Here is an 18,930-nt window from a genome sequence, read left to right as displayed (position 1 = left end):
CTTTCCTTTCTTTATTGCTTTCTTAGTCATTCTTTGCTGTTGTTTAAAATTTTCCCAATCTTCTAGTTTCCCACTAACCTTGGACACCTTATACGCATTGGTTTTTAATTTGATACTCTCCTTTATTTCCTTGGTTATCCACGGCTGGTTATCCCTTCTCTTACCGCCTTTCTTTTTCACTGGAATATATTTTTGTTGAGCACTATGAAAGAGCTCCTTAAAAGTCCTCCACTGTTCCTCAATTGTGCCACCGTTTGGTCTGTGTTTCCAGTCTACTTTAGCCAACTCTGCCCTCATCCCACTGTAGTCCCCTTTGTTTAAGCATAGTACGCTCGTTTGAGACACTACTTCCTCACCCTCAATCTGTATTACAAATTCAACCATACTGTGATCACTCATTCCGAGAGGATCTTTTACTAGGAGATCGTTTATTATTCCTGTCTCATTACACAGGACCAGATCTAAGATAGCTTGCTCCCTTGTAGGTTCTGTAACATACTGTTCGAAGAAACAATCCCGCATGCATTCTATGAATTCCTCCTCCAGGCTACCCCGTGCGATTTGATTTGACCAATCGATATGTAGGTTAAAATCCCCCATGATTACTGCCGTTCCTTTTTCACATGCCTCCATTATTTCCGTGATTATTGCCCGCCCCACCGTGAAGTTATTATTTGGGGGCCTGCAAACTACGCCCACCAGTGACTTTTTCCCCTTACTATCCCTTTACACCCTTATCATTCAAAAATCTGTCTATCTCCACCTTAAATATATTCAATGACCCAGTCTCCATTGCTCTCTGGGGCAGAGAATTTCACAGATTTACAACCCTCAGAAGAAATTCCTCCTCATCTCAGTTTTAAATGGGTGATCCCTTATTCTAAAACTATGCTTCCTAGTTCTAGATTCCCCCATGAGTGGAAACATCCTCGCTGCATCTACCTTGTCGAGCCCCATCATTATCTTATATGTCTCAATAAGATCACCTCTCATTCTTCTGATGAGTACAGGCCCAATCTGCTCAACCTTTCTTCACAAGTCAACCCCTTCATCTCAGGAATTAACCGAGTGAACCTTCTCTGAACTGCCTCCAATGCAAGTATATCCCTCCTTAAATAAGGAGGCCAAAACTGTGCACAATACTCTAGGTGTGGCCTCACCAATACCGTGTAGCAGGACCTCTCTGCTTTTATACTCTATCCCCCTTGCAATAAAGGCTAACATTCCATTTGCCTTCCTGATTACTTGCTGTACCTGCATACTAACTTTTTGTGTTTCATGCACAAGGACTCCCAGGTCCCTCTGTACTGCCGCACTTTGCAATTTTTCTCCATTTAAATTATAATTTGCTTTTTTACTTTATCTGCCAAAGTGGATAACATCACACTTTCTCACATTATACCCATCTGCCAAATTTTTGCCCACTTCCTTAGCCTGTCTATATACATTTGCAGATTTTTTGTGTCCTCCTCACAACTTGTTTTCCCGCTCATCTTTGTATCATTAGCAAACTTGGCTAAATTACACTCGGTCCCTTCACCCAAATCATTAATATAGATTGTAAATAATTGATGCCTCAACACCAATCCCTACGGCATCCCACTAGTTACTGTTTGCCAACTGGAAAATGACACATTTATTCTGACTCTCTGTTTTCTGTTAGTTAACCAATCCTCTATCCATGCTAATATATTACCCCCAACCCAGTGAACCTTCATCTTGTGCAGTAACCTTTTATGTGGCACCTTGTCAAATGCCTTCCCGAAATCCAAATACACCACCATCCACTGGTTCCCCCTTATCCATCCTGCTCGTTACATCTTCAAAGAACTCCAGCAAATTTGTCAAATATGATTTCCCTTTCATAAAACCATGCTGACTCAGCTTGATTGAATTATGCTTTTCCAAATGTCCTGCAACTGCTTCCTTAATGATGGACTCCAGTATTTTCCCAAGGACTGATGTAAGGCTAACTGGTTTATAGTTTCCTGCTTTCTGTTTGCCTCCTTTTTTAAAAAAAAATAGGGGCATTACATTTGTGGTTTTCCATTCTGCTGGGACCTCCCCAGAATCCAGGGAATTTTGGTAGATTACAACCAATGCATCCACTATCTCTGCAGCCACTTCTTTCAAGAGCCTAGGATGTAAGCCATCAAGTCCAGGGGACTTGTCCATCTTTAGTCCCATTATTTTACTGGGTACTTCATCTTTAGTGACAGTGATTGTTTTAAGTTCCTCCCTCCCAATAGTCCCTTGATTATCCACTATTTGGATGTTTTTAGTGTCTTCTACCGTGAAGACTGATACAAAATATTTGTTCAAAGTCTCTGCCATTTCCCTGTTCCCCATTATCAATTCCCCAGTCTCATCCTTTAAGGGACCAACATTTACTTTAGCTACTCTCTTCCTTTTTACACACAGGTTGAACCTCTCTTATCCGGCACCCTCGTGACCAGGCCTGTGCCAGGTAAATGAATTTGCCAGACAATGAGAAGTCAGCATTTTTGGTCCAGCTTCGGTCGGCCCGGAGAGGAGGAGGAGCTGCGGCAAGAGGCTGAGCAACTTCTACGGCTCCTTCATGTCACCCGTCTACTTCTGCCCACAGCGCGCCGCGGCATAGCTGGACTGCACCTGGGTGGTGGTCACGCAGGACAGCCGTCGCATCGTGCTGCAGCTCAGCTTGCAGCGACAGGGTGTGTGTACACGCTGGGGCGGCCCAGGAGCACGGCAGGCTGCTATAGACCCTCTCCTTCCGCAACAACCGGCGCCCCGTCACCCTCCGATGAGAGGAATTGCTTCTCCTGCCAGCCGGGGAACTTCCACTGTGGCCCCAAGATCCGCATCTTCGAGCAGTGGTGGTGCGAAGGACAGGAGGATTGTCAGGATGAAGCTGGGCTCGAAATGCAGCCGGCCTCAGGACGCAGCATACTGACCCTGCCTCAGAGGGAGCACCAGAGGCGGCAGGGAAAGGAGCGGCCAGCCCCAGGAAACAGGTCAGTGCGGGTCACAACATCCCGCCGGGACTGATGCCGGACAAGGGAGGTAGTGGGATAAAAGAGAGATTCAACCTGTAGCTGTAGAAACTCTTACTATCTGTTTTTATATTTCTTGCTAGTTTACTTTCATAATCTGTCTTCCCTCTCTTATTTTTTAGTCGTTCTTTGCTGGTTTTTAAAAGTTTCCCAATCCTCTGGCCTCCTATTAATCTTGGCCACTTTGTATGCCATTATTTTCAATTTGACTCTTCCCAATCCTAATATTTTCTGTGCCGTTACCATCTCCTTAACAGATTCTAGCATTTTCCAGACTACTGATGTCAGGCTAATTGGGCTGTAGTTCCCCATTTTCTCTTTCCCTTCTTTCTTAAATAATGTGGTTACTGAAGTGTCAACTTAGATGCTCAAGTCTTAGAATAGAGCTTGAACTCGTGATTTCTGACTCAGAGGTGAGAGTTCTTCCACGTAACCAAGCTGACACACTAAGGGTTAAATGCACACTTCACACCTCCATGCTCAAGTTTAGTCTTTGTAGAGCTACATTCAGTGAAATGAGTTTCACCAACTCTCAGTTTGCTCACTGTGCAAGGTTTTTGTACTCCAGCAAGAAAACAAATTTGAAACATGGTCAACATTTTCTTAAAGTAATATAAATGCTATTACATTAATAAGCCCCCTCTTTAAACATTCTATGTTTGTTGGGCTCCTGATGACTATTCATTGGACTAGAATTTCCAAACAATCCGCCAGCACTGGATTTCCGCCTAAAATATCGTTAAGATTCCCAAATTATCGCTGGTGAAAAATTCCATATAAAAAAAAACATTCGCCCAGCGAAAAAAAATGGTCTTTACACCCAGATTCTCAGCGAAAAAATGGAATCCTGGGCCGAATGGGTGGTTCTTAAAAAAAAAAATGGGCGATATTTACTAAAATTTACAGAGAGGCTATGGGTTGGGCCTAGGAGGAGAAAAAACACAATATTTTTTCAAAAAACGTAAAATGAAAAACAAAAATATTCTCAGGACCCCTTTCACTTAAATCACTTCAAGAGAATTTTAAAATAATTAGTAAAAAAACATTTACGTACCTTTTTTTGCAGGGCTACTTACCTACTGCCCAGCACCACTGCTTCTCGTGGGCATTTTTTTTTCCAACTTACCTATGGGTCATCGCTGAGCCAAAAATCGGGCGATGGAGGTCTATGGACAGTGCACGCTGGCGGTCTGCTCCCCAGCGGTACTTCGAAACCGCTGCCGGAACTCAGCTGGGGAATTTTGCGCCAACCCAGTTCTCGCCCAAAATGAACAATACCGCCGAGAAACCGGGCGATGAAGCACTGGAAATTCTAGCCCATTAAATTTGAAATACCAGCATTTAACTTGAAGAAAAATGTTAATTTAATACATGCAGGTGAGATATTTACAACTGCAATCTGTATTTCCAGATATCCTCACCTGTGTCACCATAGACAGAAAGCAGCTGTTGTAGTAATGAGTTCCTACAGATTTTACTATAAATTCAACAAGAAAGGTACCTTCCACTGAGGTAAATGACGTAATCGTGGCATACTCGTCAGACATCCCAGAATCCAAGCTAATTCTGTGTGTTCAGAGATCTTAAAAACAAATAATACATGTAAACAGCTCGATGGATTAGGAAATATTTGGGATGCTGCCAGACACTAGAACATCTGAAACTTCTATTAATAGCCATTTTTACTATGCAGTAGTTACTGAGACAGTGAAAGTCTGCCAATGAGCATTTCACTTACAAAATGCATCTCTACAATGCCAAAACACCACTCCACAAACTCCACCAGGGAAGGTTTTCCATCCTATCAAATATTTTATTTGTCAGAGTTGTTGGTGGTTTTAGGAAGAAAATATTATCCTGAATTTGACAAATGACAGTAGAAGCACCTGCTTTCTCGCTGTTACTCTTTGCTTTGATAATTCAGCATCAGCAATGTCAAAGCCGGTCAAGTTTCTCTTTCTTTATGAGATCCATTTATATTAACATGACTCAGACCAATATGTGATATTTTCATTCGACAATATGGTTTGCTATAGGAACATAGCAACAATAAACACCCATTCAGCTCCTCAAGCCTGTTCTGCCATTGAATAAGATCATCGCTGATCTGTATCCTAACTCCATCCACCCATCTTGGCTCCATATCTCTGATTATACTTAGCTAGCAAGAATCTATTGATCTCAGATTTAAAATTATTAATTGAGCTTGCATCTGCTGATTGTGGGAGCGAGTTCCACACTTCTATCACCCTTTGCTTGAAGAAGTGTTTCCTAACTTCTCCCCTGAATGGCCTGGCTCTGATTTTAAGGTTATGCCCCTTTGTCCTAAACTCCCTCACCAGGCACTCTTCAAAGGAATTAACTGGGAGAAGGAGTTACAAAAGAAGTAACAATGTTTCAATCAAGACTTGTCATAATATCAGAGAGGAAAGCTAATTGAAAAATAAAATGCTAAGAAATTAGGAAAATAATTTTGCATTATTGATTTAAAGGAATTAAGCGATGGCCTGCTATTAAGTGTCTATGGATATTGCAACCTTGGTTGCACTGCCTTTTCATGCAGTATTCACCTTACTTTGGTAGAAAGGCTATATTTTTATAGGGATTGATTAATCTGAATGTTTTTAAACTGAATGTGTCTTTCATGTAACCTACAGATCAATCGGTGGTCTTTGTAACCAGAGATGTAACAGGTGAAGACCACCATTACTTCTAATTATTCTGAATAGTTGCTCAACTTAAATTTATTTATTGAGTAACAACCAGGCTCATGACTTAAGCTTTTTATATGGAATGGTTAGACAATTCTGCACACTCTCTCCTCAAAGCCTACCTGGAAAATTTCTCCCCGTCTATCGTTCAGGTTCTTGCCACCACCTAAATCTGTGAACGAAATCCTTGGGTCCTGCTCACTCTGGTTGATGACACTAACTAAGCTTGGTAATGTGTAGGGTGTCTGGCCCTCATGCTAAGCAAACATGTATTGAGTGGGAGGAGGCAATAGGTAGGGTTGTTCCAGCGGGAAGCAGGGTTAGCAGAACCTTTAGAGGCATAACATAAAAACTAAACTTGGCTGGGGAAAACCTGTATCTTGTGATATACATTTTAGAGGATCTTGAATCCAATATTTTTAGAATAAGGGAACTATGGTTCTTTATTAAAACAACATATGCACTGTTAGACTTTTCAGAATAATGACAATGAATAGAAACTCGTAACATGAACCACATTGAAAAAAGTACAGTTTACCATTAAAATAATGCTCCCAAGCTTCGTAATTAATAAATACTGCTTCACTGCTTTGAAACGATTGCATACTAGAAAGTTGAGGCTTCAAGTACCACAGCATGCCTCAATCAAGACCAGAGTGAGCATGATCAGGAGCCGGAGAAAGCAGATTTAAGTAATAAAATGTACTGAAGTAGAAAGAGGAAAAAAACTAGAAAAATCAGCCACAAAAGTTTGTGGCAATCCCTATAAAAACATCCAATTAATGGCATGAAGTTATTTTCACAATTCAAGACACATTGTAACAACCACCTGTGTGTCCAACTGCAAAAAGCTGGTTCAGTGCTGCTGAGTCTGCTTGGATCTTACAGCCCAGTTAAGTCAAGTATTTTCTTTGGATGAATGTGCTATTTGTACATGTGGAATGCAATATGTTCAATAATCTTCAGGAGGTCTACAGCTCTGCCAAAAGTAAGGGGAGCGGGAAATAAAAAGATTTAGAAAGTTAGCTGGAACTGACCTTGGATTGTTGAAACAGGACAGATTGCTCAGGGTTAATACCACATGCCAAGAGACTGGCTGTCATGTCGAGAATGTTTTGCCTGAGTGTGCCAGCGTCCTGAGGAACAGTGATGGAGTGCAGGTCCACAATACTGTACAGAATGGAGCTGTATTCATCCTGCAGCCTCACCCAGCTCTCAATAGCTCCAAGATAGTTTCCCAGGTGAGGGACTCCAGTTGGCTGGATTCCAGAGAAGACTCGGCTAGCAATCTGCATTTAAAAGTAAATATTTTTTTCCTTTATAATGTACAGCTTAAAATCAGTTTTAAGAGCATACAGCAGACTAGTCCCAGGCCGGATGGATTATATCAGCATATTCAATGTACCTGTGTAGTCTGATAATCCAGATATAGATTATTTTTCGATCATACATATTTTGCTCAATTTACTCTCTTTCCCCTTCCAAAAGCACCGACTCACATTGGTATATGATTCCACAGATACTGGCTGCCCATCAGAAACTCACCCAAGTGACCATTTTCATAACTGAGTCTAGACATGGAGTATTTTCAAGCTAGTTAACTCCAGGGTACATCCATCACAGCCAAGCCTACTCTGGTCCTTACTCAACATCTATTTTCCAGGCGGAGTTACTGAGTAGCAATAAAGAACTGGAACCCTGGCTCAGGGACCCAAGGATACCATCACTCCAGTGGAGGTCAGCTAATTGGGATCTTCCTGGTCTGTATACCCCAGTACCGTACTGTGCAGTGCACACATCAACTGAACAATCTGTGGGCTCTTAATTTTAGTTTTAAACCCAGCACATTTCATTATAATAGAATAGTTTCATGCATTGCACCGTTGTAAAAATTAGATCTATTGAATAGCAGAGTGCCAATAGTTGCTCATTCCCCAAGGTCTGTAGCTGATGATAATAACTTGCCTGAAGGTGCAACTTATTTATGGTATTACATGGTTTAATATAAATAAAAAATTGAACATTCATATTTCAGTCAAAACTACATGCCTTAAATGCGGAGACGCTGGATTGACCCTCACAAGAGCCTTTAGAAAAATCACTGGTATGGTGGAGGGAGAAATTTGTGATTAGCTCAGCCTACTAATGGGGAAATATTTGCTGCAGGGAGGAAACCAAGGCTTTAATTTGAAACTTGGCTGTTGGTGTTGGGATTTCTCGGAGCACTGCTAGTTGTGAATACTTGGAAATTGGAGGTGTAGGAGGGGGCAATGAGAAGATGATTTCTATGGTACTTTAACTGTACCATTTAAAATCTTAAGACTTTTCCTCACCTCATCAAAATAAGACTGTTTATAAATATGATTCAGTTCAGCCCTGACAAACAAATACTGGAGTGAGTGTGGCCGGCATTCCAGTTATCCTCAGGGATTGAATTTTAAAAAATTTCAGGCTGGTCTCGTTGGTGAAATCCTAGTGTCAGACCAATCAAAACAGTGAAATACTAAATCGTGCGTTCCAAACAGAATTCGGGCTTCCCTTTCTATATTTTAAACATTAACACCTAGGTCAGTAAGTCACAAGACTGAAGAGGTAGAAAATCAGTTTGCATTCCTTTGGATTGAATGCTCCCAGAGAGCATTACTGTATGTGGCAGCACGGGCTAACTGCTAAACGATAGGCTGATGTCTCAGGCAAATGAAATAGGTCCAGAAACATTAAGATATACACCGGCCGCAGCAATTTTTCTCTTTTTGTTTGGTGCATTTTTAAATTTTAATCAAAATATGCATTCTAGTGTGCCAAGCAATAAAGTTCTTATTGGGCCTGAAATTAAGGTGCTTCCGACATCATCCGCACAGTGTACACTGAATAACCCAGCGAGTACTGCGTGAAAGCCCGGAACTTGTGATCTGTTAAGTTTCGCTTGGACAGATCTTTTGCATCTGCTACAAATCACTTTCGCTATTTGCCCAACTACTGCCCAGCGAATTCCCACAAAATCCTTGCACCTGGTAAAAGCAGGCATAACGCCTTCTTTTACTAGCATATGGGTTAAAATAAACGTTAAAAGAATTTAAAAAAAATGATTCAAACATACACATACATTTAAAATTAGATTAGGTAAATGTTGGCCCATTTTAAAATGTTTACATTTATATTTCAAGAAATAATTTTATTTTAAATGCTTAATTAAAAGGTCTTTTAATTAATTTTGATCATTTATTTTTATTTAAATAAGTGGTGTGAATTCTTACTTATTTGGCGATTTCTATTATGCTTATAGGAATTCGTACGAAAATGGAATTCATGTAAGCATCTTGGAATCCCCCTTTTTGATTGGTTGACCGGGCTCACATGATCCCAAGGATGCTTGCAAATGTGAGGTCATCCACCTTGGGGAAAAAAAACAGTAAAAGGGAATATTATTTGAATGGGGAGAAATTACAACATGCTGTGGTGCAGAGGGACCTGGGGGTCCTTGTGCATGAATCCCAAAAAGTTAGTTTGCAGGTGCAGCAGGTAATCAGGAAGGCGAATGGAATGTTGGCCTTCATTGCGAGAGGGATGGAGTACAAAAGCAGGGAGGTCCTGCTACAACTGTACAGGGTATTGGTGAGGCCGGACCTGGAGTACTGCATGCAGTTTTGGTCACCTTACTTAAGGAAGGATATACTAGCTTTGGAGGGGGTACAGAGACGATTCACTAGGCTGATTCCGGAGATGAGGGGGTTACCTTATGATGATAGATTGAGTAGACTGGGTCTTTACTCGTTGGAGTTCAGAAGGATGAGGGGTGATCTTATAGAAACATTTAAAATAATGAAAGGGATAGACAGGATAGAGACAGAGAGGTTGTTTCCACTGGTCGGGGAGACTAGAACTAGGGGGCACAGCCTCAAAATACGGGGGAACCAATTTAAAACCGAGTTGAGAAGGAATTTCTTCTCCCAGAGGGTTGTGAATCTGTGGAATTCTCTACCCAAGGAAGCAGTTGAGGCTAGCTCATTGAATATATTCAAATCACAGATAGATGGAATTTTAACCAATGAGGGAATTAAAGGTTATGGGGATCGGGCGGGTAAGTGGAGCTGAGTCCACGGCCAGATCAGCCATGATCTTGTTGAATGGCGGAGCAGGCTCGAGGGGCTAGATGGCCTACTCCTGTTCCTAATTCTTATGTTCTTATGTTCTATAAAACACGTGTGCCCCTGGGCTCCGTGGGCCTTTAGACTGACGCACACCTGCAGATCCAGAACCCGAAGAGTACGAAGCTCTGGAAACACCAGGTATGTTCGGATTTTTTTCCGGTTCAGAGGTGTAGTCTTCTTTCCGACTGCAAATTCAGGGCCATTATTTTAAATATAGTAACATTGTACAGTCTTTCCATTTCACACAATCAAATAACTACTAATGGGGTACAAATGGGTTTCTGGAGTGCCAGAATTTCATCAGGATAAAAATGGGCTGACATAGCTCTTTCCAGTCAGCATGGAGAAGAAGCAGTGAGGCTTTTTTCTCTCCCAAGAGTACAAGCACAAATAAATAAAAAAGTTAGTTTAAAAAATGAAGTACCAGCAGTTTTACAGCTATATGCCATTTGTAAGCCACTCAAAGCTGGAGAATTTTACTATGCTGGCTGTGCCACCTAAAAAGAGTCAAGAATTTCAGTGACACTATTTTGAAGCATGACATTTGGATCATCTCCTTAGCAGCATACCTCAGTTTATGATGGTCTGATATGATAGATTATGTTTATGCTGCAGACACATTCATACCAAATTCAGGAATATATGTGAACTAGAATTCAGCTCTGTGACACCTTCAAATTGCAGTAATCCCCTCCACTGTAAGTGTTCAAGTACTAAAGTCATTTACCCATCTCCAAGAGAATGTTTGCAACAGAGGATTATTTAGCTTCTTAAGGTCTACTGTACGACAACAGCAGCAAATAATCTACTCAATCATGCAAGCTATACTTCATTGATGTATTTGGCTGTTTTTGCTGTACTAATAACGGTGAGGCTGTCAGGGCAAAACTAACTGCAACTTCTGGCATCTGCACATGCGCAGTTAAAACACAGAAATCCAGAGTTGCTGTCAGTGATACTCTGCTCTTCCACAGGGTGCGCTGTTGCAGTCTTCACCGATGGAATCTGTACAGAGATCACTTTAATGGTGTGAAATTAGAGTAATTACTCACTAGTCTCGCACTAAAAACAGATAAAAAAGTTAGGGCTTGTACAATCAAGAGTAACCTGAGTTTTTAATGGTGTGGTAATTACTGTTGAACAATCTCTCTGGCCCTGAAAAATTAATTTTCCAATTACAATTAATTACAATGTGGACTCTCTCTCCCCAAGAAAATTAATTTTTTACTTTGTATTTTTCTCTTGTCTCTCTCCCTTCTCAGGTGTTTGTCCCAATCTTTATTTCACTTTCCGTACAATTATTTAAATGCAATTTATATTTCTTGTTTTTTTAGTTCCTGTTTTGCAGGCTGCGTGTCTCAGTGAAGATTCTTCAATCTGATTAGTTGCAGAGCCTCTTTGCTGCTTGGCCTGCTCAGATGCCACAGAACCCCTGTAGAGGGCGCCACACTGTATCAGATGCCCGAACACTAGAAATCTCCACCGACAGGTCAGTGAAAAGTCTCTGGGCAACTGTATGCGAGGTGAATAGCAAAAGCCGTTCCTTTGTCACTCACAGTAAAATCCGGGCCATTAAAATATCAAAATCACCACTTACAGAAAAGACAAGAGTATTTTACAACAACTTGCAGTTACACATCTTTATTGCAACAAAATGTACGTACACAAAATCTTCGAAGGTGCAGGACAAGTTGAGAAGGCTGTTAAAAAAGCATACGGGATACTTGGCTTTATTAATAGAGGCAGAGAGGTCAAAAGCAAGGAAGTTATGCTCAACCTTTATAAACCACTGGTTAGGCCTCAGCTGGAATATTGTGTTTAACTCTGGGCATCACATTTTAGGAAGGATGTCAAGACTATAGGTAGGTTGCAGAAGAGATTTACTAGAATGGTACCAGGAATGAGGGACTTCAGCTATGTGGAGAGACTGGAGAAGCTGGGCTTGTTCTCCTTAGAGTAGGGAAGGTTAGGAGGAGATTTGATAGAGGTGTTATAAATCATGAAATGGTTTTGATAGAGTAAATAAAGAGAAACCGTTTCCAGTGGCAGGAGTCAGTAACCGGAGGATACATATTTAAGATGATTGGCAAAAGAACCAGAGGCGCTAGGAGGACAAAAACAATTACACAGCAAGTCAGAGATCTGGAATGCATTGCTTGAAAGGGTGGTGGAAGCAGGTTCAATAGTAACATTCAAAAGGGAATTAGATAAATATTTGAAGGGAAAAAAATTAGAGCTATAGGAAATGAGCAGGGGAGTTGGACTAATTGAATAGCTCTACCAAAGAGCTGGCACAGGCATGATGGGCTGAACAGCTTCCTTCTGTGATGTACCATTCTATGATAATGTCCTGAAGTGGTTCACTGAGGCAAAAATAACCAGACATTGAGCAGTATGGGAGAAGATTAGGGATGGTGGGAAAGCAAAATGAAACAGGTAGGTTTTGAGGAGGGAAGATGGATATTAGGATGGAAAATTTTAGGGAGAGTGTTTCATAGAAAGAGATTAGTGAAGACAAACGTAGGTCACTTGCAGTCAGGTTCAGGTGAATTTATAATGGGGAACAAAGAAATGGCAGACCAATTCAACAAATACTTTGGATCTGTCTTCACGAAGGAAGACACAAATAACCTTCCGGAAGTACTAGGGGACCGAGGGTCTAGTGAGGAGGAGGAACTGAAGGATATCCTTATAAAGCGGGAAATTGTGTTAAGGAAATTGATGGGATTGAAGGCAGATAAATCCCCGGGGCCTGATAGTCTGCATCCCAGAGTACTTAAGAAAGTAACCCTAGAAATAGTGGATGCATTGGTGATCATTTTCCAACAGTCTATCAACTCTGGATCAGTTCCTATGGACTGGAGGGTAGCTAATGTAACACCACTTTTTAAAAAGGGAGGGAGAGAAAGAGCAGGTAATTATAGACTGGTTAGCCTGACATCAGTAGTGGGGAAAATGTTGGAATCAATTATTAAGGATGAAATAGCAGCGCACTTGGAAAGCAGTGACAGGATCGGTCCAAGTCAGCATGGATTTACGAAGGGGAAATCATTCTTGACAAATCTTCTGGAATTTTTTTGAGGATGTAACTAGTAGAGTGGACAAGGGAGAACCAGTGAATGTGGTGTATTTGGACTTTCAAATGGCTTTTGACAAGGTCCCACACAAGAGATTGGTGTGCAAAATCAAAGCACATGGTATTGGGGGTAATGCACTGACGTGGATAGAGAACTGGTTGGCAGACAGGAAGCAGAGAGTCGGGATAAATGGGTCCTTTTCAGAATGACTAGTGGAGTGCCGCAGGGCTCAGTGCTGGGACCCCAGCTCTTTACAATGTACATCAATGATTTGGATGAAGGAATTGAGTGTAATATCTCCAAGTTTGTAGATGACACTATACTGGGTGGCAGTGTGAGCTGGATGCTAGGAGGCTGCAGGGTGACATGGACAGGTTGGGTGAGTGGGCAAATGCATGGCAGATGCAGTATAATGTGGATAAATGTGAGGTTATCTACTTTGGGGGCAAAAACACGAAGACAGAATATTATCTGAATGGCGGCAGATTAGGAAAAGGGGAGGTGCAACGAGACCTGGGTGTTATGGTACATCAGTCATTGAAAGTTGGCATACAGGTACAGCAGGTGGTGAAGAAGACAAATGGTATGTTGGCCTTCATAGCTAGGGGATTTGAGTATAGGAGCAGGGAGGTCTTACTGCAGTTGTACAGGGCCTTGGTGAGGCTTCACCTGGAATATCGTGTTCAGTTTTGGTCTCCTAATGTGAGGAAGGACGTTCTTGCTATTGAGGGAGTGCAGCGAAGGTTCACCAGATTGATTCCCGGGATGGCAGGACTGACATATGAGGAGAGACTGGGTCAACTGGGCCTTTATACACTGGAGTTTAGAAGGATGAGAGGGGATCTCATAGAAACATATAAGATTCTGACGGGATGGGACAGGTTAGATGCGGGTAGAATGTTCCCGGTGTTGGAGAACTCCAGAACCAGGGGACACAGTCTTAGGATAAGGGGTAGCCCATTTAGGACTGAGATGAGGAGAAACTTCTTCACTCAGAGAGTTGTTAACCTGTGGAATTCCCTGCCGCTGAGAGTTGTTGATGCCGGTTCATTGGATATATTCAAGAGGGAGTTAGATATGGCCCTTACGGCTAAGAGGATCAAGAGGTATGGTGAGAAAGCAGGAAAGGGGTACTGAATGATCAGCCATGAACTCATTGAATGGTGGTGCAGGCTCAAAGGGCCGAATGGCCTACTCCTGCACCTATTTTCTATGTTTCTATAGCATGGGGCTAAGATGGCTGAAGCTTCTACCACTGAACATGAAGCAGAGGGAAGAGGCATGCAAAAAGGCCAGAGTTGGAAGAGTGAAGGGCAAATGCAGAAACAGGGCTGAAGGAAGTTTAATGGCATATAACTGAAACACAGTTTTTTTTGTTTCAGATACAGTCAAATGTAATTATAACAAATATTACAATCCTCTTCTTACAACAAGCCATTTTGCTGGTCCCTGAGGTGGTTTCCTGTAGTCAGTAAAGTTCAAACTTTCATAAATACACCCCCACAAAAGCCATTTTGCCAACTCGCTGAATTAATTATGAAATTTGACTGTACACCACAGTTTCAATGCCAACCATCAATAAAAAATTTCCAGCATTCCAACTACTTCCCTAATATAACAGAGTGTGTCCACCACTGGATTTATAAAAACATTTAAACTCACTGTGACAAATGCACTGACTCTTATGTAATATTTGAATGTGCCTTTTAGCAGTAATTTTGCTGTAAGAAAATGTAAACCACATTGCAGTTTAAAAAAAACCTTGCTGTTATGTCTGGCGCAATACAATACAGATCATCTAAATGCCCTGAGCTTTGCAGTAGTGAGATAAATGTTGTGGTCCCAGTTCCCTGCATGAGGAGACTCTGGTCTTCAATGGGTTATTGGGGAGATGCCAAGTTGAGACAAGGTGCTTCTTTACATTTAGGGACCAAAAGGAAAAACAACCAAATGGCAAATTAACACAAGTTGCTCTCATGCAGACTACCATCAGTTATACAATGGCATTAGCAGAGGTTGCTTGCTCATTTTCATAGGAAGGAGTATTTCCCCATGGATTAAGGCGGGCGGGGGGAATCTAATGGAGATAAATTATTTTTTCATTGATAAAGGTTGTGGAATGCAAGTGGGTGATGAAAGTTAAGATTACATTTTTACTAAATGACAAAGACAAGGGAAAGTACAATGTACTAAATTATCAGGTCTTTTGCTCCCGAGAATAAAGCTTAAACATTTTTCATCCCAAAAGTCATGACTGCAACTCACCCATGCTAAACAAGCATTTATATAAAGTTTTTAATGTAGTAAAATATATCAAGGCACTTCAGAGGAATGTTATCAAACAAAATGTGACACAGCCACACAAGGGGATATTAGGGCAGATAACCAAAAGCTTGGTTAAAGATGTGAGTTTTAAGGAGTGATTTAAAGGAGGAGGGAGAGGTAGAGATGAGAAGAGGCTTAGAGAAGGAATTCAAAAGCTTAGGTCCTGGCAGCTGAAGTCATGGTTGCTAATGGTGGAGCGATTAAAATGGGAAATGCGCAAGAGGGCAGAATTGGAGGAGCGCAGATAGTTCGGAGGGATATAGGGCTGTAGAAGGTTACAAAGATAATGGGAGGGGTGGGGGGGGCAGGAGATGATGGGATTTGAAAACAAGAATGAGAATGTTTAAATTGAGGTGTTGCCGGACTGGGAGCCAATGTAGTTCAGCAGCACAGGGTTGATGGGTATACAGGACTTGGTGTGAGTGACGATATGGTGTGAATTAGGATATGGGCAGCAGAGTTCTGGATGAGCTCAAGTTTACAAAGGGTGCAAGGTGGGAGGCTGGCCAGGAGAGCATTGGAATAGTTGAGACTAGAGGTAACAAAGGGATGGTTGAGGTTTCAGTAGATGAACTGAGGCAGGGGCAGAAACAAACTATGTTACGGAGGTGGAGAGGCTTTGGGGTGGGAAACATAGCTTAGGGTCAAATAGGATGCCAAGGTTGCAAACGGTCTGGTTCCGCCTCAGACAGTGTCCAAGGAGAGAGAGATGCAGCTGGTGGCTAGTGAACAGTTTGTGGCAGGGACATGCTGTGGCCTCATCACCTTTGGTCAGGTTTTACCATCCCCTAATTTCACAAGAACCTGTTCCATATGAAGCATAGGATATACATTAGCTATCGTCAGGTCATTATGTCTAATAATCCATCCAAAAATAGGTTTATTATCCTTCTTAGGAATGAGGACTAGATGCAAAGCTCGTTGTGAAGCTCGCTGAAAGATAAAGAGGTCCTAATCTGCCGCACTCGCTTCTTTATGCACTCTTGTACGCAGTATAGGATTGGATATGCACGTTGGCAAATTGGTATCCATCTCTTGCCTGGGCTGAAAACTAACAACTTCTCAGTCTGCTGTCTCTAGTATCTAGGCAGGTAATAATTGGACAGCTATAACGATCTTCCCCACTGAGGAATCATTTTTGTTCTTGGTTACCAAAATCGATTATCCTCAGTTGCCTCTTGGCAAAAAGGCTACATAAGCCCAGCTCATCATGATCAACGTAAGGTTTCAACTTATTCACATGGTACATCTGCTGCTTATATTGTCAGGATGATAACTTGACCACCTAATTTGCTTCACTGCACTTTTCCACTATGGTGTCTGGAACTTATTTTACCTCACTGACAGCAACACTAGAACTCTCGAGCCTACTCATATGATTAGGTTCTTGCACTGCAGTTGTGCCAGACGTTCTGGTAGTTCTGCTCTAGATTTTTTTTTTTTTTTAAGTATGTTCTGTGAAAGTAATCAAGTTCTCCATCAACTTGAGCACATACTCAACTACATATACCTCCATGGACTTGAGCCTTATGGCATGTGGATAGTTGGATGCATAGTTCACCACTATCAAGGCGCACTTATTCAATCAATCAGTTATTCATGATTGGTAGGGGACCCATCATATCTGCACCCAACTTCTTAAATGGTTCATAAATTAGATTCGGATTGCAATGTACTTAGGTGTGATTCCCTATTCTCCGTGAAATGGGGCTTTCGAGCTCTACTATAATTAAAGGGTTAAGAATGAGTCTCGGGACTCAATATGAGCTAAAAGGCTTTTCCCGTGGTCAGCTTCTAGATCGCTTAAAAGGCAGTTGAGCTAATGCTGAGAATAACATGTTGACTTTGCAATAACTAACCGAGTTAAGCTGCATGACTTAGAAATGGAACCACAAGGGGCCGAGGAGGGTAGGAAAACAGAACAATGGGGCAGAAGTGAATTGTAACAGGATACCACCTGGCCTGAGCAAAGGTCAGGCTAACTGACAATAGATTGTGGCCACATTAGTCATTGCTTCTTCCAGTTATGGAGACGGTACCTTAATGTTACGCGAGTTAGGCAGAAAACAGAGGCGAGTGATTATGTGACGTGGAAGGAAATTAACCAGTCACTGTGCACATGGCTTTAAACTAATCAAATTGTGCCAAAGGATCATGCACGAGGTTGAGCATGTACGTTTAAGTGTATAAAAGGTTGTTTGAAAATACGTATCGTTGGACAGTGACCTGGCTAGACCCAAAGCAGGTCACTTCCCCACCGGTGCGAATAAAGACTGCTTGAATCTTCGAACACAGACCTGGTGTTGAGTGTTTATTTTAAATACTCCACTTCACTCTGGTACAGGTCACATGTCCTACCACCTAGACGGAGATCTGCAGACACAGGACAGTTAGGGATCAAACTTGGGACCTCACTGGTTAAATTTGCTAGGGGAAGGATTTTCTCTGTACACTTTATGTAGTTTGTAAAGTTAGAACGGTCTCCAACACAAAATCATGCAGATGTGTTGAATCCCTTCATTTATTTCTTAAATTCTTCAAGGCTTATTTTATTTAGTAATTCCAAAAAATGTTAAATCCCTACATTGGGAGATCAAAATGAACAAAGTTTTTTCTTGGCTCTTCATCCCTTCCCTTTTTCTTTCATAGAACAGATACCTCCATTCAGGAGATCAGCAGGCTCGTTGGAGTCAATCCAAGCTTGACATCGGTGTGGTACGTTGTTCTTAAGGCTGGAATGTGACTGTTTCAGGAGGTTTACAGTGCTAGAGCAGGAAAACAACCAACACTAGTCAGTCAATCATGGGCACGGTTAAGCCCCTCAACATGAGTGATTAGTATACATACTGGGGCTACCGGAGGATATCGAAGTTTAATCCATCACTGAGCAACTGTTAATAATTCATAGGCAACAAAGTAACAGTGAACATTGATAAAGGATTTATTTAACATATAAATAAAAATTATAAGCCTTCAAGGAGACAGCTTTGTTGGATTCTAGACATGTTGCAAGGACCAAGTAATCGTGGAAATTGTGTTCCACTAGGCTCCCCCTCTCAGGAGCAATGTCATCATTTAAAAGCCAAGATTTGGACTTCCAACCACATGAGACAATTCTGCCCTTTTGGAATTCTAATGACCAATCATCACAGATGTTAAGACATCCAAGAACCAGGCGTTCCTTGGCCGCTAAGTGGTTATGTGAATGATTATTGTCTCTTCTATCTAAACTTTGTCAAGCAAAAGACTCCGAGGTTTCAACACCAATATCAGATCTGTATGGCATCAAAGCAGAGCAAGCGGGACCAAATTTCCCTCTGTAATGAAAGCAGAAATTGTTGGAAATACAACAACTGCATTGTCTGCTTATTTGTGTAGCTGACTGCTGCTATTTGGTTGATTCACGCCGTCACTGAATTGTTGTGACTGCTGTGTTACCCACTTGCCTGAACGTTTAAAATGTCAGAAATTAACACTGATTACTGATATTTTTTCCTCACCACTGCACTGGAGTGTCAGCCTAGATTTTGTGCTCAAATCTCTGGACTCAAGAGTGTGTGCTCCCCACTGAGCCACAGCAAACAATGTGAAGCAATGTAGTACAGGTACTACATCTGGTGTATTGGTATGCCAC

At 41.6% G+C, this 18,930-nt stretch overlaps 1 protein-coding gene across 6 annotated transcripts in view; it reads right to left on the bottom strand.

Annotated features, from left to right (window-relative positions):
* wars2 (tryptophanyl tRNA synthetase 2, mitochondrial) overlaps positions 1–18,930 on the bottom strand; it is a 74,180-nt gene that overhangs the window by 14,799 nt on the left and 40,451 nt on the right. For all 6 annotated transcript variants that reach the window (XM_070893515.1, XM_070893516.1, XM_070893517.1 and 3 more), the window contains 2 exons: positions 6,781–7,032; positions 4,534–4,614 (listed from right to left, as the gene is read on the bottom strand). In XM_070893515.1, coding sequence (XP_070749616.1) covers positions 4,534–4,614; positions 6,781–7,032 — 333 coding nt within the window. The remainder of the gene's footprint in view (positions 1–4,533; positions 4,615–6,780; positions 7,033–18,930) is intronic.

Source organism: Pristiophorus japonicus, chromosome 11, assembly GCF_044704955.1.
Source record: "Pristiophorus japonicus isolate sPriJap1 chromosome 11, sPriJap1.hap1, whole genome shotgun sequence".
NCBI lineage: Eukaryota > Metazoa > Chordata > Chondrichthyes > Pristiophoridae > Pristiophorus > Pristiophorus japonicus.
Note: the sequence above shows the minus strand (reverse complement) of the source record. Positions and strands in the feature narration are given on the sequence as shown.